The sequence below is a fragment of the Dromaius novaehollandiae genome, chromosome 19 (assembly GCF_036370855.1).
Source record: "Dromaius novaehollandiae isolate bDroNov1 chromosome 19, bDroNov1.hap1, whole genome shotgun sequence".
NCBI classification, from domain to species: domain Eukaryota; kingdom Metazoa; phylum Chordata; class Aves; order Casuariiformes; family Dromaiidae; genus Dromaius; species Dromaius novaehollandiae.
The window spans coordinates 6,303,234-6,321,048 of record NC_088116.1 but is presented as its reverse complement, the minus strand read 5'-3'; the positions used below and the strand labels follow the sequence as shown (position 1 = coordinate 6,321,048).

The 17,815-nt window shown below is 56.3% G+C and overlaps 3 protein-coding genes and 2 non-coding genes across 8 annotated transcripts in view; 1 reads left to right on the top strand and 4 right to left on the bottom strand.

Moving 5' to 3' along the window:
- SMG6 (SMG6 nonsense mediated mRNA decay factor) overlaps positions 1 to 8,303 on the bottom strand; it is a 116,648-nt gene extending 108,345 nt beyond the window's left edge. For 2 of the 3 annotated variants that reach the window (XM_064523294.1, XM_064523295.1), the window contains exons 1-5: positions 8,151 to 8,303; positions 5,327 to 7,097; positions 2,852 to 3,044; positions 2,046 to 2,156; positions 1,140 to 1,246 (exon numbers count right to left, since the gene is read on the bottom strand). In XM_064523294.1, coding sequence (XP_064379364.1) covers positions 1,140 to 1,246; positions 2,046 to 2,156; positions 2,852 to 3,044; positions 5,327 to 7,097; positions 8,151 to 8,244 — 2,276 coding nt within the window. In that variant the 5' untranslated portion in view covers positions 8,245 to 8,303. Of the gene's footprint in view, positions 1 to 1,139; positions 1,247 to 2,045; positions 2,157 to 2,851; positions 3,045 to 5,326; positions 7,098 to 7,436; positions 7,747 to 8,150 lie in introns of those variants that run through there. The other variant, XM_026105635.2, reaches the window with a different exon arrangement.
- A 15-nt stretch (positions 8,304 to 8,318) lies between these two features.
- Positions 8,319 to 10,691, top strand: SRR (serine racemase). Of its 2 annotated transcripts, XM_026105610.2 has the most exons (7): positions 8,320 to 8,576; positions 8,777 to 8,912; positions 9,153 to 9,256; positions 9,327 to 9,446; positions 9,537 to 9,611; positions 9,908 to 10,117; positions 10,409 to 10,691. In XM_026105610.2, the coding sequence occupies exons 1-7, from the start codon at positions 8,334 to 8,336 to the stop codon at positions 10,604 to 10,606; spliced, it is 1,086 nt and encodes a 361-aa protein (XP_025961395.2). In that variant the 5' UTR covers positions 8,320 to 8,333; the 3' UTR covers positions 10,607 to 10,691. The 2 variants fall into 2 exon arrangements, with proteins under 2 accessions (XP_064379368.1, XP_025961395.2); XM_064523298.1 differs by having other exon boundaries at positions 8,319 to 8,576; positions 9,327 to 9,611.
- Positions 10,692 to 11,098: 407 nt separating this feature from the next.
- Positions 11,099 to 17,482, bottom strand: TSR1 (TSR1 ribosome maturation factor). The gene is made up of 15 exons (XM_026105637.2): positions 17,320 to 17,482; positions 17,147 to 17,250; positions 16,489 to 16,705; positions 16,276 to 16,410; positions 15,472 to 15,899; positions 14,957 to 15,116; positions 14,452 to 14,612; positions 13,947 to 14,152; positions 13,425 to 13,587; positions 13,068 to 13,178; positions 12,755 to 12,887; positions 12,200 to 12,316; positions 11,779 to 11,919; positions 11,580 to 11,654; positions 11,099 to 11,463 (listed from the first exon to the last, which is right to left on the bottom strand). The coding sequence occupies exons 1-15, from the start codon at positions 17,417 to 17,419 to the stop codon at positions 11,285 to 11,287; spliced, it is 2,430 nt and encodes an 809-aa protein (XP_025961422.2). The 5' UTR covers positions 17,420 to 17,482; the 3' UTR covers positions 11,099 to 11,284.
- LOC112986409 (small nucleolar RNA SNORD91 family) lies at positions 12,600 to 12,692 on the bottom strand. Its single transcript, XR_003259999.2, has one exon. It is a non-coding gene; the product is annotated as a small nucleolar RNA SNORD91 family (small nucleolar RNA).
- LOC112986413 (small nucleolar RNA SNORD91 family) lies at positions 13,785 to 13,877 on the bottom strand. The gene has a single exon (XR_003260003.1). It is a non-coding gene; the product is annotated as a small nucleolar RNA SNORD91 family (small nucleolar RNA).
- Positions 17,483 to 17,815: the final 333 nt, after the last annotated feature.

Here is a 17,815-nt window from a genome sequence, read left to right as displayed (position 1 = left end):
GCAGATCAGACCCCTGGCCCACTGTTAAGGGCACAGCATTCCCCCTGCAGCACTGGCAGCCCCGCAGGGACCAGGCCCTTTGCACAAGTGCCCTCTGCCTGTGAGAGCGCGCACAGCCAGTGAGCCTGCACCAGGCTCCCGAGACGCACTTTCAGGGCACAGGACAAGGAAAAGTGGCAGATACATCTGGAGAAAGAACTTGTCTTGGCTCAGCCTGAAGACAAGCATTTAGCCAGATCCAGCAATCACTGTCTCCAGGGCCGCCTAGGGTGCACAGAACAGACTATGCAGGGAACATTTGTCTCCCCATCCACTTTTTAACTCCATAGCAGCTGGGACCAAACCTTCTTGGTTGCTTATCTCATTTCCAATATTTCCAGGATACTAAGTCACTTTAAGAGAAGGGATGTCAGTTCAGTGACAATCCATTCATCCCTCTCTCTCTCTCTCTCTTTTTCCCTCAGTTGTATTATCTGCTTTTCAGCTTATATTGTGCCACACACATCTGTCAACACTGTTCAGACAGGCCAGTGAGCCTAGTGTGTTCTCCCCAGCACCCAGAGACAGTAGCATACTCCACAACATTCACAGGCCCCAAATCCGGCATCTTTACCTGCCCTGCTCTCCAAACCTCTGCAGACTTCAGGGCTCCATGCCCTACGCTAGGCTCGCTTTTCCCCCCACTCTTTGCTCAACCTGCTACAGAAACCAATGCTCTGCCTTGAATCAGAAAAAGGACTAGATAAAACAAGAGTGACAGGAAACAACAAATGCCAAAAACTCCTAATGCAGTCAGAGCAGACAGACAAACAGACATGGAAACCTCTCCTAACTGAAAAGCTACCAGAAAGGACAATCGCTAGTCTGCCAGCCCCAACAGCATACACCCTCCCTGCCGCAGGATCAGCACGGGACCGCTTCCACATTACGGGACTGGAGGAGGACTGGATCTGCTGGCTTGCTTTCTGGGACAGACGACTACACGTCTGCATCTTACAGCCTCACAGGATCAGAACAAAATAAAGAGGCATGAAAAGACTCCTTTAGCAAGAGGCAAGTTTAAACCTGAAATGAGATGCATCCCTTGTAACTAGATAGAGGAACGGCTGTGCTCGGTGCCACAGTGAAGAATACGATACCTGCGTGCTTTTCCGTAGTTTGCTGTGTCATTTGCTTGTTCTCTGTATCGGCAAATGTCCCCCTGACAAATCATGCACCTCTGAGCACTGATCAATGCGTACTTCACCTGGAAGAGAAACATTTGGTACATCATATGGGAGCTCTGCAGCTGTGGCTCACCTGCAAACCCTGTAAGCACACACGGACTCTGTAGCAAGCAAAGAGGAGGTCCCTGCCAACTGAAGGTCTCACAAGAAGGTAGCAGAACGGAGCCTTCTCATTTCATGGCACCAGTTCAGCATTTGTAGGGACAATCCAATCCCTCCAAACACTTCCTCGCTCCCTCCAACAGCCCATCTCTCTCCAGGAGGAGCTGGGGAAAGAGTGGCTTCAGGGTTCACTCAGACCACGAGCTCTTTGAAGATGACAGCTGTAGCAGGGGCACATCTATCTGGGAATGGAGCTGGACTAAAACACCCTTTACCAGCTGTCTCTCACACTGCAATAGCAGCTCACTGCAGTACATTCTCAAGCATCATGGAAACAGCACAACTGTTCGCTTTCCTTGTTCATTATTCTGGATTCCAAGGACAGATACTGAACATCTCCTATTTCTAAGGGAAAAAACAGGGTACCTTTAGACATTTCCTTCCCTTTGCTAGCCCTGGTCACAGAACCAGGCACATGAGTCTGGGTCACAGAACTGGTACATGAAAAGACTCCTTGCGAAGGAGGCCAAGAAACGTTAACGCACTGGCACAGTTCAACCACCTTGCTAACAGCTGAGAAAGTTCCCCTGCAAACACACTGCTATCTGTTTGTAGTACAGCTGCCCACCTCTCGGCTAGGACAGCACGCTATTTGTGAGTTTAGCCTGTCACGTACAATTAACAGGATGAGAAGTCTTCAGGAGGAAGCCAACCTACCATTTTTCGCAGAGGCTTACTACGGATGGCCATGCCATCCATATAGTCCTCCAGTTTGAACTGGTATGACACCTGCAGCTTCTGGAGTAGGCCATCAAAAAAAGTCGTGCCCTGCAAAACACCCACATATTCATATGTTACAATATTTCTGACGACGCGCACAGAATCACCACACCATCCCCGCCACATGCGAGAAAAAAGGTACTTCTCCCTGAGCTTTGGGCTGTCTCCCTTCAGAAAAAGACGAAGAGGTCAGGGGATCTCCATCCTTGGAGGTTTCCAAAACAGATAAAGTCAAGACAGACCTGATATAGTGTTGGCCACAGTGCTATCTGAAGCAGGAGGTTGGACTAAAGCCCTTTGGCAGTGATTTCCCAACAACAGAGCTGTATAAAACATTTCCTTTCAGATCTGTTGGCCTACATACTACAAAGAATAAGTTGAGCTGCACAGCCCAATGGAACAATTTTTAAGTAAATTTGATAAGGATGGCACAAACACCTCCATATTTATTTCCACTTAAGGAGGTTTATTTCATTTTAGCTTAAATCAATTTCTAATTAACCTAGAATATACCAAAACAAGCCTGGTTTAAATTATAACAAGTGTCCACCTGGACCTACACTTGGTACACTAATATTCAACACATCTGAGCATCCTCCTCATACAAGCAAGGAGCAAGGCACAAACAGATATGTGTAGGATCCCAGAGGGCTGGGATGCCCTCCCATGCCATCCCATTCTAAACATTAGACAAACCCACCCAAAGGCTTAGGTGGGATTTAGAGATGTGTTTCTCTTCGTACCTCGTCCAGAAGCTGGAGCAGTTTGTTACGAATTTCTTGACCATTTTCCCCCAAAGGGTCCTTGAGGAGCTGTCGGAATTTCTCGATCACCTGGTAGAAGGCATTCTTCCACAGCAGCTGGTCCACGTTCTGGGTATCAGAGAACTCAATATCCATCAGGATGCACCGTTCGTACAGCTGCAGCATCTCCACCCTAGAGCGAAACACAGTCAGCACAACAGCAACTGCCCGGCTCTGGCCCGAGCTGCCAGGGAACACGTGCTGAGCCACCTGCTGCTCTTCATCCAGCAAGCACGAGATGTCAGCAGTTCAGCCAGCTTGCACTCCTAAAGCAAATCAATACTTCCGCACACATCCCAGGGAGAGATGCAGGCTCTTGCAACCAAATACCCTTCCTGCTCCAGGAAAGCAAACCTGAAAGGAGCATCTCCCTTTTCTGTACACATCAGAAAGGACCAGGGCCTGTCAAAGAGCAAGGAGATCCTGCTCTGCCACTGGGAACATCAGGGCACAGGTGTCTCCCGATACTAACGCAGGGAAAGCACACTGCCAAAACAGCCCTCTTCCGCTTCTGCGTTAGCCGCAGACTCTGCTCCTCCTGAGTCCAAAGTCTAGCTACTAAGAACCAGGAACGAGCACACAGAGAACCAGAGGGCAGGAGAGGTCCTGCCACTAAAACAATCCCCATCTCCCTTCTATCCAACTAAAATACACAACCAAAACACAGAACCTGCTTCCTCTGGAGAAAACAGGCCAACTCTTCTACTTTCCAAAGATGAACAAGGACTGAGAACATTACACCTGAAGGAAATAAAGTCTCAAAGTAAAAGAAATCACATTCTCTTCACCAGCAACCTAAAGCCTTGCCCAGACAGCGGAGCAAAAATCCTGCCCTGAGCCAGGCAGGCTAGAAACAGCTGCCCAACACCCGGGACAGTTCGTGGCAAGGGGGATCCTCAGCTGTTGCTGCTTTGGCAGCCAATCCCTTATAACACTTTGTACGCTAGAGAAAGGCAGTAACAGCGGAACAATGTAGATGGTAAAGACTTGAGCTAAGTCAGACCGCAGTGCCTAGAGGAGCCCGACAGAATAGGAGAGAAGGATCCTGGCAGGTTCCCGTGCAAAACCAGAGAGCATAGGCTGTCCTGCTGCCCTGCCACCCGCAGTCCTCCAAGCACTGCACTCACTTGAACAGCACAAACACTGATCAAGTGATTTACAGGCTTTTCTGCAGATGGACACCTGATAAGCAGCAGCAGCGCCCAAGATCCGCAACACGGCTCCACAGGCAGGCAGACAGCCTGCTGAAGGGGATGAGAGAGGTCAAAGTCCACCAAATCTGGGCAGCCCCTGGGATGAGGGCCTCTAACAGGGACTGGACCATGGAGAAGGCTAATAAGGCCAAGGCTGCTGCCCGTCAGTCCCAATTAGCCAGATACAAGCAGGAGACACACCGAAACAGGGAGGCTGCAGCCAAGGTAGGGGCTGACTATGCTTATGCTCCCAGCGAAAGGGGGGCCTCACACCAGGCACAGCAGCACTGGGTGGTCTTTCTTCTCCACCAGGCCGTGGCAGTGGATGCGCTTGACAACATGAGGACGACCTGAAACCTCCAGTGCTGCTTCGAGCCCAGTCACATCTTATCCTGTGACCTATGCTGCAAGTCCACCAAACATGAAACAAGCCCTGAAATCAGTTCATCTGCTAGATTTGCTGCCAGTCAGCTCTCAAAATACATCTCCAGGGAAGCCCTGGAGACACAGAGGTCACATATAAATACAGAAGATGCCAAGTAGAAACTGTTGCTACAGCTAACCGCCCTCCAGAGCACCAAAGTCACTTCCTTCTTGCTAGCTGGCATCACCAGGCTACTCCCACTGGACCACCACATGTCAGAGTTGAATGGCATCAAGAGCAAAACTGCCCGGTGCTTAAAATACGCTGTCACTGTTACACCGCCACAGAGCATCGAGAACCCACACAATGCTTCGCAAGAGCAAGCCAGCAGTTCCGGCCTCTGAAGCTCGCAATGCAAATGAGGGAGCAGATAACCAAGGACAAGGAAGAAAGCAGAAGTCTGTCAGCACGTACTGAAAGCACACGAGAGCACTGGAGCTAGAGACCAGCCCCAGCAAGAGCAAGAAGAACCCAAGAACTGCAGCGGGCACACATCCTGCTCCCCGCTGTCCGTGATCCACAGGCAAGGGATCCCACAACCACAAGCAGCCACAGTTCAGCTCCCAGCCCAGGCAAAGGGCATCTTCACCCAGAGTATTCCTCCGATACCCACCCGCCTTTGGCACATGGCAAGCACAGCCCCAGCATGTCAAAAGCTAAGCAGCTACCACCCCACCAGCCCCTGAGACACAACACCCCTAGTATGTCAGATCTCCAAGGAGACCTCATACTCTGGATAACACTCCTGCAGAAGTTCACCCTGGAAATGACTCAGTCACACACCCCTCAGCCACAAACCTCAGCTGGGCCATCTTCTCCAGCCCCTCTGGGCTGATGCGATCTCTGGAAAGCAGATTGCTGAGCTGCTGCTCCTGGTTCCCAGCCTCACGGAGGAGTTTGCTGAGCTCCTGCTGTTGCATGTTCCGCATCTGCTGCTCCATCTCCGGACTCAGAGGAGTCGGAGGGAGCGGGCTGCACATATATTGCCCTGCCTGGCCGGGAAAGCCAGGGTAATAGGCTCCTGGGTACATGCCATTACTCGGGCCCATGGGATACTGCAGGGAGTACCCGCCGTAAGGATACTGGGGGCCTTGGCCGGTGGCCCGAGGGTAATAGTAGGGGTTGTCAGAGTTTTGGAATTTATAGTAGGACGTCTGGGCCTGGCGGGCTTCCCCCCAGGAAGTGGGGCTCACTTCATCGTCCGTGTCTAGGAAGTGAAGCTGAGCAGTCTGGCTTTTCAAGGCAGGCTTTTGGTCCGGGTTGTTGGGGTCCCACAGCCGGCGAGCAGTGCCGCCTCGGCCCCTGCTGCGGGGCCCTTTGCTCCCAGCACCGCCAAGCAGGAGTCTGGGCCCCGGGTGAGTGGGTTCAGGGGAGCCGGCGGTGCTGACCGAGAGGTCGGTGTTGGCAGGCAGGAACAGAATCCCACGGCCCCTGCCTTGGGGCTCTCTGCTCTGGCCTCTCGCCTCCAAAGTCTCTGAGTCGTTAGAACTAACAAAAGCCTTCAGGGGCTTTTTTTTATCTGATTCCGACAGGCTGATATCTCTGTTTATAGTCTTGTTGTCAAAAGTGACTCGAAAGGGTCCCTTGACTTCCCTGCCATTGCTGCTCCACTCGTTCTCACTCCTAGAGGCTCGATTCTGCTCTGAACGCTTTTTCTTTTCCAAATTCCTGCTAGAGACATACGCTTCTGCCTCATCAATTCTGTCATCATCCAAGGAGTCAGTGGAGGACGCAGAGAGCTGCTTCCTAGGACGTATTCTTTCTCTAGCGCGCTCCTGCCGCCTCTCTACCCCATCCATCAGCGGGGCTCCATCTACGCTGTTGTTGCTTCCGGCTGAGCTTGTGCTGCAGGTGCGGTATCGGCTCCGGCGCTTGTCAGAGCGGGAGTACCGTTTCGTAGAGCTCAGCTTCCCCTGCAGCAGCTCATCACTTGTTTTCCTGATCCTGTCGCTTCGGTCTGTCCGTCTTCCTTTCTCTCCCTTTATACTTTTTGCTCCTTCCCCTGTCAGGCTTCCATCTCTATCCTCTTTGCTCGATTTGCTTTTCCTATTGTTGTCTTTTCCAGGACCTTTCTCGGTCTCTTCATCTCCCTCAACTTTCAGCTGCTCCATCTTAGTGATGACTTCCTCGTTAGCTGACCGGAGGGCCGATTCTTTGGCAACTGAATGCAGTCGTTTCCCAGGCTGATATATCTGCTGGTCTGGCTTCTTGGTTCTCCGGGTGATCTTGGGACACCACTCATCCGGAGCAAGCTGCTTGGACTGGTTCTCCTGGCCCGGAAGACCAGCTTTAGTCTCTGTCTCCTCATTTCCCTGCAAAGGGCCATTCTGCTTGTGGTTGTCACCTTTGCCGAAATCCTCCGTGACTGGAGCCCCTCCTGCCGAAGGATCTTTGTCACTGGAACTCTCCTCCTTGCCTTCCTCAGCTCTGCTCCTCTCCTTCTCCGAGGCCTCGTGCTTTGGCAGCGCGAGTTTGCTCCTCAGTCGGGAGAGGCCAGGCTTGTAAATCTCCAGGTCTGGGCGCCTGTTGTCTTTGCGATGTCTTGGCTCCTTCACTTCTTTCATGTTGTCTGAGAAAAGATAGAGAGATGAGGGTTATTCCCAGCACAGACGAGCCAAGGAAGAAAAAGACGGAGATAAATAGCCAAGGAAAAACATTAAATAAAAACAAAGAGCTTAACGCCCTTATGACAAGTCCAAGAAGACAGAACTGAAGTTGTTTGTCAGAGTATTATAGGAAATCACAGACAAAGAGCAAGAAATGAGAAAGCGCGACAAAGCTGACCAAATCCTTGGCCTGACTCATTTACAAGATACATCAAGCAACAGATTTTGCCTCAAAGAAAGTACAGGCTACGAAAGGAACTGATAAAGCAAGATACAAGAGCTGAACACTCATATACAGGCACCGAATTAGAAGTTTTAACGCTGCTGGTTTCCTGGTTTCGGCAGCAGCTCCCTGTCAGCCTGTTGCTGGTGCAGAAGCCTCTTTGTATGCAGATACTGTATCTTCACCAACAGCCCCCCTGCTTCGTGAGGAGATCATTTCAAGTCAAGGACGCATTACTGAGCTACGAGGGAAAAAATATGCTTTTTCTTTTCCTCTCTGCACCTCCATAAGGGCTTTAACACAAAAACACTTTAAAGAACGCAGCTCGAACAACAAAGCACCGCACAAAACGCCGAACGGAGCCAGGCTCCTACACACTGCCTCGGCCAAACTTTTCTCTCCCGTCAGCGACGCGCTCCAGCTTATACCCTGAATTCCTGTCTAGAGGCAACCGAAAGCCACCGCGACCACCGACCGGGCCCTAGATGAGGCGAGGCAGCGGCACCGGGGCCGGGAGCGACCCGACGGCGGGGCAGAGGCGGGACGGGCTGCCCGCAGCCCCAGCGCCCTCCGAGCGCCGCGTTCGCGCGCTCCGAACCCGGCAACAACCGTGGCCGGGGCGACGCGAGCCCCGCGCGGGGGCGGCGGCGGGGCGGCCCCGGGCCCGGGCCCGGCCCCCAGGCAGGTGCCACCGAGGGGCGGGGAGGGGAGGGGAGAGCAGGGGGGAAGGCCCGAGCGGCGGCTCGCGGCTCCCGCCACCGCCCCGCGCCGCCGGGCCCCGCCGCCGGCTCACCTCGGCCGCCGCCCGCCGCGGCGCGGGCCTGCGCCGCCACCATGTCCCGCAGCTCGGCGGCCGAGACGCGGACGCGCTCCAGCCCCTCCGCCATCTTCCCTGCGCTCCCGCCCCTCCGCGGAGGCAGGCGGCGGGGGGGCGGGGGCCGACGGCGGCCGCGCAGGGCCAAACGCCGCCGCGCGCATGCGCGCCCGCTCCGCCGGGGGCGCGCAGCGCCGAGCACCGGCCGCGCTGCTGCCCGGGGCGCCCCGCGGGGCCATGGGCTCCGCGCACTGCGCGGCGCTGCCCGACGTGCGGGCCGCCGCGGCCAGGCTGCGCGGCCGGGTGCGCCGCACGCCCGTGGTGGCCAGCGGCGGCCTGAGCCGCCTGGCCGGCCGCAGGCTGCTCTTCAAGTGCGAGCTCTTCCAGAAGACCGGCTCCTTCAAGGTGGGCTCGGGGCTCCCCCCTGCTCCGGGAGAAACGCAGCCCCCAGCCGGGCGGGCACCTCCCGCCGTCGGGCGCAACTCGTGCTGCCGCCCCAAGCCCCACACGGGCGCTGCGCTGCTTCCCAGAGCCCCTCGGGAAGAGGGCAGAGCCGGGCCTCGCCCCTGAGAGGGGGCACTGAGGGGGCCACGCTCTCCTTGCAGATCCGCGGCGCCCTGAACGCAGTCAGGAGCCTGGTTGAGGAAGCCCAGCGCGCCGGAGCCGAGCCGCCGCGGGCCGTGGTGACGCACAGCAGCGGGAACCACGGCCAGGCGCTCGCCTGCGCCGCCCAGGCCGAAGGTAACGCCAAGGGAGTGCCTGCCCTGGCACTTTGCCCCATCCCGGACAGGGCGGGCAGGGATGGGTGAGGGGGTAGCGCTGCCAGGCTCCCCCTCTCCTGCCCCGCACACGAGCACGGGCAGGACCTGGCCCAGGCTGCACCTAGACCGCTTCTGCGGCACCAGCTGGCTGCCCCGGGCGTTTTGAGCATGGCGTGTTGAGCCGGGTCCGCTCCCCCAGCCTGGCTCTTTCATGGCACAGGGATTCCTGCCTACGTCGTGGTGCCCCGGACAGCGCCACGCTGCAAGAAAGCCGCCATCCAGGCTTACGGCGCCACGCTGGTGCCATGCGAGCCCAGCGACGAGGTAAGGCACGGAGAGCAGCCCGGGACACGCGTCACGGCCACGCTGTTACAACTGGCGTGCTCTCCCTTAGTCTAGAGCCGAGACAGCGGCACGCGTAGTCGAGGAGACAGGCGGAGTCATGGTGCACCCCAACCAGGAGCCAGCGGTGATCGCGGGCCAGGGCACCATCGCCCTGGAGGTGCTGGAGCAGGTGAGGGAAACCCTACGCCTCAGAGCTGGCCCGGGGCAGCAGTGTAAGGGCATCCCTGCGGTGCCAAAAACGCTCAGACTTTCTCTACAGGTGCCCGAGGTAAACGCCCTGGTGGTTCCCGTCGGGGGCGGAGGAATGATTGCTGGAATAGCAGTTGCTGTCAAGGTAGGCAACAGCAGCACATCTGGGCAGCAGCAGCTGCATCTCCCTGTAGGAAGGGCTGGGCTCCCTGGGCAGGCAGTGACTTAGCTCTTGGGAAACAGGAACTCCCAGGCTGTAGGAGCGTTGGGGTCGCCTGCGGCCTGCGCAGCAGCAGCACGGCAGAGCTGGCAGCCTGCACCGGCCCCGACCGCAGCCCCCATTCAGACTGTGCCACGTGGGCGCTCACCCCGCTCCAAGCGCAGCAAACGCAGGCAGACACACACTAGTTTAAACCAAGCGGCTCCTTGTGCTCCCTGCAGGCTTTGAGACCAGATGTGAAGGTGTTTGCTGCTGAACCTTGCAATGCGGATGACTGTTACCAGTCCAAGCTGAGAGGGGAGCTGACCCCCAACCTGCACCCCCCGGACACCATTGCAGATGCGGTTAAAACCAGCATTGGAGCAAACACATGGCCCATCATTAGGGATTTGGTTGATGATGTCCTGACAGTCTCGGAGCAAGAAATCAAGGCAAGTAGTCCCTGGCTACCCTTTCACCGTAGCTGCCAGGAGGCAGCTGCCTCCATGCATGCTTTGTCCCTGTCCCTGCATTCTCGCCCCTATGCTCCCCCAGGGCAGCACAAGCCCCTACCCACCACAGCAGCCATGCAGCACCCACACGGTCCAGCCAGAAAGCATTGGCAGCAGCTCTGCTCTCCCTCCCCAAAGCGCTGCAGACATGCTGCACGTGCAGTGCCCTCCCCAGCCCTAGAGCAGCGTGTACATGCTGCGGGAATGACCACTGCTGCTCTGTCCCGACAGCAAGCAACGCGGCTGGTGTGGGAACGGATGAAGCTGCTCATTGAGCCAACGGCGGGTGTGGGAGTTGCGGCCGTGCTCTCGGAGCGGTTCCAGGCAGTCTCCCGGGATGTGCACAACGTTTGCGTCGTGCTGTGCGGGGGAAACGCGGACCTGAGCTCCCTGACCTGGCTCACAGACCTCCCTGGGAAAGCGGAGTGAGAACAGAGCAGTGTCTCAAGTGGCAGGAGCCCAACGCTGGATTTGTACAGCCTGGTTTGTGCGCTGTTAAAACAGATGAACAACCCCCAATGTTTGTGTTTTTAGGGAGGGAGAAGGGAAGCTGGTGTTGGAACAAAGCGACTCTGTGTTGTGGAGACCAAAACAAAGCCAGAATCACTGCAGGGGGGACGTGGAAGCAAAGCACTGCCTGTTCTCCCCTCCCCAGCCAACCGCCCTGAGCGAGCTGCATGCAGTCTCCCCGGCTGCTACTTCACTTTTCTTTCTCAGTCTCAGCAATAACCTCTGGCAAAGTCCAGGGCGGGACCTACCCTTGATACAGCAAAATCCCCTTGCCAGCAAGCTCAGTCCACTGCTATGGCAGGGGAAGAGGGAAAGGCAGCAGCCCCAGCGGGTCGGGGGTTCACAAGACAGTAGGGTGAACACAGCCTCCCATTTGGCCTCCACAGCCAGATACCACCAAGACACAGGGACTTCCACGTTTTTGAAAATATTTTCTGTAAAAATAAATAGCTGGAGCTGGTGGGACAGCCACCCCCATACAGACCCCAGCACTAACATGTCCAAGACACATCAGTGCTGTCCTCACCGCACGTGGGCTGAGAGCAGCAACCGGGGAGCAAAGGCACGAACCGCGTTAGCCATGCTGGGCCTTGAGACTTATTCCATCTCCACCTCCTGCGCCAGGGGCACGGTCTCATCCCTCACCCACGGCACAGGCTCTGGAACATAGGGGTCATAAGTCCATTTAGGAAAAACACGCTTGTAGAGGTTCAGCAGCACGGTGTCCTGGGATTTTAGCTGTCCATCGAAGTGACACTTCATGTGACCATGGGTCCCTAGGCACAGAGCAGAAGAGGCCATCAACTGTCTCTCCTGCCTAGGAAGGGCAGGCTGGGTAGGCACAGAGAGGGACCACTTCCAGCCCAGCATCAGAGACACAAATCAAACCTACCTAATGGCTCCTTGATGTGTCCCCTACGACCCCACTTCGTTCTCAACTCCACTGGCTTAAACCACATCACATCCTCTGGAGACCAAAACGTGAAAGCAGGTAAGAAACAGACTTTCCTACGGAAGCTCAACCCCTCCCGCAGGCAGCAAGAGTTCTGCCTCCATATCCCCTCCTCCCACCTCACAGAGAAGGGCTGTACCTCTGTTAAAAAACATGTATCGCACTACAGCTGTCTTGGTAAAGATCTTGAAAGGATGGCCACTGAGCACCAGCCGCTTGATGACGATTCTGTCTGGGTCCACCGCAAGCAGAGAACCCGTGGCAATGAGGTCGTGCATTCCTGCAAGGCAGAGTCATTAACGCACCCGGGCAGCGCCACAGAACATGCCTCCGTCACCTCCCTCACCACGATGCCCTTCCCCAAATGTTCATAGGCCAGGGCAACCCCCCAGCAGCGCCAGCAATAAACAAGTTAATCTTCTCAAACGGCGTGAAGTATGAAGGAGACACAGCTCTTTCAAGCCATACTTTCTGGATACGTGCATTTATAAGCCGGGTATGAGAAAGCCCTGCTAATATTCGTTTCCCAGACACCACCTCCCCAGCATTTACCAACTTACCATTACTTCTCTGTTTAAAAAGAAGTACTGAGGCAGGAGGAAAAGTGATAGGAGCATAAACAGTCACCACTAGAGCAGCATCCGGGCGCAGGAAACGCTCCAGCTTGTGCTTATCAGCTAGGACAGAATAGCAATGATCAAGTTCAGTCCAAAAGCAGTCACCAGAGCTCTGGAAATCCCCATCAACTCCATCCTTCCCCAGCTCACGCTCACGCTCACGCTGGCAGGCTCCGTTCCGTAGGGAAATCAGTCACATGCACACCTCCTCAGCAGGGGCAGAGTATCTGGGGATTATGGTGATCCTCCGAACTGCCAGCTCGTTGTGTGGAGCCTGCTACCGCCTGGCCTGGACCACAGAGCCACGTGCCCAGGCCCTCCTACTCCCCCGCTGCCTACTGCCTCCTCTGGAAGCCTCAGAGCCTAAGGGTGCGTCTTCAGAAGGGTCCTTCAGCCAGGTTCAGACATCACGGCTAAGACATCACAGGCTTCCTGCCCTAGAAGACCCAGCCCCACTTCCCAGCACACCTGTGCCCTCCCCACAGGCGCCTCACAAACCTGACGTGTGCTGAGAAAACAGGGGAGAAGCTCGAAAGCGTCTGAACCCGCAGTGAAAGATCAGCTCCTCCTTCGCCTTCACTGGCTCGCTGTTGCTTGGATGCCGCCGCACCAGGAAATTCAACACCGACATCTGCAGGAGATGCAGCACTGTGAGGGGCCAACAGCAGGGCTGGCGAACGACGGGGGGCAGAGCAGAAAGCGACATCGCAGCAGGGACGAATGCCCTTGACAACGGCTTCCCAGAGGCTTTGCCCACCAGATCCCATAGGCTCCATACCCACAAGATACCAGCATGGCCATACCTACTCACCTTCTGCTCATGAGGAAGCAGTGAAAACAGGACTAGTGGCCTCCCATCTTTGAAGCTCTCCATCACTGAGAAAGGCACATTGCAGACATGAAGCGTAACATACCAGCCAACCTGCCAAGAGAGGATCTGTTATGAATCTCTCTCTCAGTAGAAAAGGTGTCAGGAGGAACATGCCTGGGTAAGAGGGAATCCAGGAGAAAAACATTATCTGGGCTTGTGACTTCAGGTTAAGAACCAGCTGGCTGAATGATCAACCATGCAGCCACTTCCCTGCCAAGTCTTTCCTTCTGGGAGCAAGGGAACACAGTAGGGGAAGAGATGGAAAGGTGACTGGCCAGCAAAAGAAAAGGAAATTACCAAAGCCCCTTCAGTCTCCTCTTTCTCTATCTGCCGGAAGATGTGCTTTCTGGTTCGGGAGAAGTCCTGGAACTGGAAAATCCTGGCATAGTCCCTTGGGAGATTCTCTTTGGGGTCCCATGGAGAAGTCCTGAAGCTCTTGAGCCCTCTATACTTCTGGAACCTAAAGGACAGACAACAGGAAAGACAAACTAGTTAATAAATATAGGTGTACTGCCAGCCCCTTCCACACTCCTCAAGATCTCACACCCTGAGAGAAGGCAAAGGGAGCAAAGCAAATTTTAGCCCTCTCTCAGGCCAGAACCCAGCTCCCTCTTCCCCAGGGAGCTGCCCAGGCCACCCACTCCCCCTGCCAGTGCCTCCCCTGGAAGCCTCAGAGCCTGAGGGTGTGTCTTCAGAAGAGTCCTTCAGCCAGGTTCAGACATCATGGCTAAGACATCACAGGCTTCCATGCCTATTTCACCAAACTAGACAGAAGGGACCCTTCCAGCTCCACTCCCAGCAAAGGAGACAGTTTCTTACCTGACTCTGGCAGGCACGTCCCGTGGCGTGTCCACCTCATCCGGAAACATTTCATCCATTCGCTCCTGTTTGTATCTCTCCAGCATCTGGTCCTCGTCCTCCTCCACTTTCTCATCATAGTGGTCGTCCCGCACACACTCGGACACAGTCATGGTCTCACACTCCTCCTCCGCAAGCTCCTCTTCCTCCTCGCTGCCTTCCCCCTCCTGACACACAGGACAGCACAGAGCCCGTAAGCACACACTCTGCAGATGTCCATGCAGCACTGCATGTGTATTTATGCAGTGCAAAACATGGTCCAAGCCACAATATGGTCACCCATTTTGCTAGCTAACGGGCCAAAGAAGCAACATGATACACATGATTGAGAGATTTAACTCTGAAATCCAGGCAGGTCCTGTATCTGTTTTGTGCTCTTGCATGGCAAAACCTGAAAGGACAGGACTGTCCTAGAACACACAACAGTGGCTTAGAGAACATCTGAAGTATCAGCTCTTGAAGGTACCTGGGAAGCTGCCTCTTCCATCATATCATCAATGTCATCATCTTCCTCCTCATCATCATCTTCCTCACTGTCCTCTTCTCCATCATCCACGATCCAGGCAGCCTGGTACTTGGATGTGCCTTTGGGGACCTTCACCACCTTCCTGCTCGCCTTCAGAGAAGCTGTGGGATTCCCACCAACTATTAATACAGGAGCAACCCTCCTTCCCCTCAGCAGCATCTACACGAGGAGAGCCAAGAGCAGCTCTAGACAATAATCACTATTTCCCAGGACATAAATTGTCAGGGCCCGGGAAAGGCAGCAACACGTAACCCTACCAACCACCAGGGAACCATGCGGTCTAGTGGTCAGGTGACGGGAGCAGGAAGGGAATTCACAAGGAAGGCTAGGGCTCCCACTCAGTGCATTTCTTTGCAGCCCCCTCAGCCATCCCAGTGATGCAGGGATTCTCACAGCGCTCTTATCAAGGACACAGAAAAGGTACAGAAACACTGCTGCTGCTCACCCTCTGCTTCTTGCAGTTCTTCTTCAGTAGGCCACGTCTGCTCCCCTTCCATAGGATCAGGAACCACTTCTGACTGCAGAGACTCCTGCTTGCTAGCATCTGCCTTCATCAGGACCTTAACATCCTCCTCCATCTCCTCAGCACCATTTACCGAGTCATCCTGAAGAGCAAGAGGACAGAGTCCCCAGTTGTGCACACACCTAATTCAAGCTAGGGAGCAGTCTGAAGGACTAGCTCCTCCCACAACCCTCACTACCAAATTTATCCCCATCCTGATAAACAACAGCACAAACTCCCATCGGCATAACGATCATTATGTTGTAACATCACAGTGTTCATTACGTGCTGCCTCCAAGGAAATCTCAGCTCCCTGGCAGAGCACAAGCCTACCACCCCCTTGACACAACTCCTTCCCACCCCTCCACGCTTGCCCACATACACCCGATCACACTTTTTTGATGAAAGTTTAAAAACGTGTTTCAATGGGCAAGGCAACCCCCTGACCACCAGCACACCTGTATATCCATGTCCTGACTCCTCTTCTGTCCTTTAACCACTCGGGGGTTCAAAGAGAGGGGGTCCGGGGGGGCATCCACCTGGCTCATCTGGAAGTCTCCGTGTCCCACAATATGCACCAGGCTGTTCACGCTGAGGGTCTGGCCCCGCACAAAGCCGGATACCTTCAAGGTCCCGACCAGGTCGCTCTCCTGACTGGGCACAAACTCGGCAGCGTAGGCCAGCAGGTGAGCCCGTCTGTCCCGGAAAGCGAGGTGCCGCTGCTTCTGGGCGGCGAGGTGCCTCAACAGCAGCGAGGATTCCTGCTCTGTGTTCAGGGGGAAGAGCTTGGCCTCAGGAAAGCGTTTCTCAATGGCTTTGGCAAGTTTCTTCTTGGCATCTATCCGTTTCTTTGGTGGCAAGTCGGTGCCCCCTGGGACAGCAAGAGCTACCAAAGAGCACGCAGGACAGAGCTTGTTATCAGAACATAAACCTTCTCGTACCTCTTTTACCAAGCATTAATGAGACAAACACAGATTTCCTGCAACTCAAAGGAACCAAACAACAGATTTACAGCACAAGTTACAAAGACAGTTTCACCCATGCAAAAGAACACACAATCATCACAGAAAACCCATCGTTAGAATACAGAATAGGGCAGCAGGGCAACGGCACTTGCCCAGTTGATATACACTTAGAAACAGAGCAGTTAGAGACCTGTGGTCACCTGCCAACATGTGGAGTTTTACTGCAACAGCAAGTCCCCAGCAAGCACCCCCTTAACCACCACCCACTAGAAGCCTTTACGTTTCTCACTCGCTCACCGTAGCTGGGGAGCCCCTGCGCAAAGAGGCAGGAGAGGCAGTGCTCCCCTGCACTGTCCCAGCCATCCGCGGGATCCAGGAGCAACAGGAGGGAGTCTGCGACCTTCGCTAGGTCTAGGACAGCGTGAAGATCCCCTGCACACAGAACATCTCCATTACTGGGGCTGCTGGGGTAGGGAGCCAAAACCCACCCCACCGGCAGCATTTCCTCACCTGCCTGCGCTGCCACGAAGCGCCAGCGCTGCTTGAGCCGGGGACAGAGGAGCGCGAAGCCACCGGCTCTCCCCTCATCAACACGCACAATGGCCGAGTCCTGGCTCTGCAGCAAGCGGAGGGTGTCGTGCACTGCGGCCCCGCCGTGCAGCGGCACCACAACCACAAGGTGCGGGGGCCCATCCTTGCTACCCAGGCTCCGCTTCTCCGCCAACACCTGCGGGCACAGCAAGACTGTGAACCCCAGCTCCCACCCTCCTCCCCAGATGGTGCCTCGATCCCCCCACGTCAGCCTGGAGTGGTTTGGCCTGGTAATGACCCCCACCCCACCCCAAACTGAACCAAACCAGGTGCTCATTCCCCTCCCAGGCCCAGTTCCTCATCCCCCAGACAGACCTCAGCCAGCCCAGGCCCCATTCCACCCCCAATCCTGCTCTGAATCAGCCAAATTCCCATTTCCCCATCCAGCCAAACCACCCAGGTTCCCATTTTCCACCCCCCCCCCCCATTTCTCCGTGCCCCAAATGCACCCGGTTCCTGTTCTCCATCCACCCTCAACGCCCCAACACCCGAAACGGCGCAGATTCCTTCCTTCCCCCGCCCCAACACCCGAACCGGCCCGGGTCCCTCCCCCCCTCAAGCCCCCCCGGCCCCTCACCGCTTCCTTGCGCTGCCGGCGGAGCTGCAGCGCCTGGTGCCGCCGATCCACCCTGCCGAGGTCGCGGCGCCGCCGGCGGGGCAGGGCCTTGACGGCGACTCGGCCTGCGGGGAGAGAGCGGTGAGGGGGGGCCAGGCGCGGGCCGGCGGGGGACCGGGCGGGACCCGCCTCACCTGCGGCGCGGCGCTGCGCGGCCCCGCGGCGCTTCCCCCCCTTGTGCGCCTTGTTCTGCTGCTTCAGCGGCCCCGGCCGGTGCGCGCCCGCCGCCGCCATGCCGCCTCCTCGCCACAGCGCGACTTCCGCTGCGTCACTTCCGCCCGCGCCCGGAGGAGGGGGGAGGTGCCGGCGCGGGGCATGCCGGGAGCGCGCAGCGCCGAGCACAGCCCCGACATGGCGGCGGCCGCCCTCCCACGCCCTGACAGTAGTGTGCGTGTCGCCGCGCCGGGGAAATCAGAGCCAGAGGCCGCATCCGTTCCTCAGTGCTTTATTGCTTCATCCTCGTACAGCTGCAACACCGCAGGGCAGAGGCGGCCCACACCCAGCCGGCGCCCCGCAACCAGGCCGCGCGTCCCGGCACCGCTCCCACCTCCCTTCCCCAGGAGCCTGGGCAGAAACATGGCCCCCCTCCCCACACTTCGCCCCAGCCCCGTCCCCTCTCCACCGCCCCGG

Excerpts from the sequence above, each read along its gene's own strand:
- SRR (XM_064523298.1), top strand. The coding sequence starts at position 8,334 with ATGCGCGCCCGCTCCGCCGGGGGCGCGCAGCGCCGAGCACCGGCCGCG. Across the intron at positions 8,577-8,776 it reads AGAAGACCGGCTCCTTCAAG|ATCCGCGGCGCCCTGAACGC; the intron begins GTGGGCTCGGGG and ends CTCTCCTTGCAG. Across the intron at positions 8,913-9,152 it reads CTGCGCCGCCCAGGCCGAAG|GGATTCCTGCCTACGTCGTG; the intron begins GTAACGCCAAGG and ends TTCATGGCACAG.
- TSR1 (XM_026105637.2), bottom strand. The coding sequence starts at position 17,419 with ATGGCGGCGGCGGGCGCGCACCGGCCGGGGCCGCTGAAGCAGCAGAAC. Across the intron at positions 13,588-13,946 it reads GACGTGCCTGCCAGAGTCAG|GTTCCAGAAGTATAGAGGGC; the intron begins GTAAGAAACTGT and ends TCTGTCCTTTAG. Across the intron at positions 12,888-13,067 it reads TGCTTCCTCATGAGCAGAAG|ATGTCGGTGTTGAATTTCCT; the intron begins GTGAGTAGGTAT and ends CATCTCCTGCAG.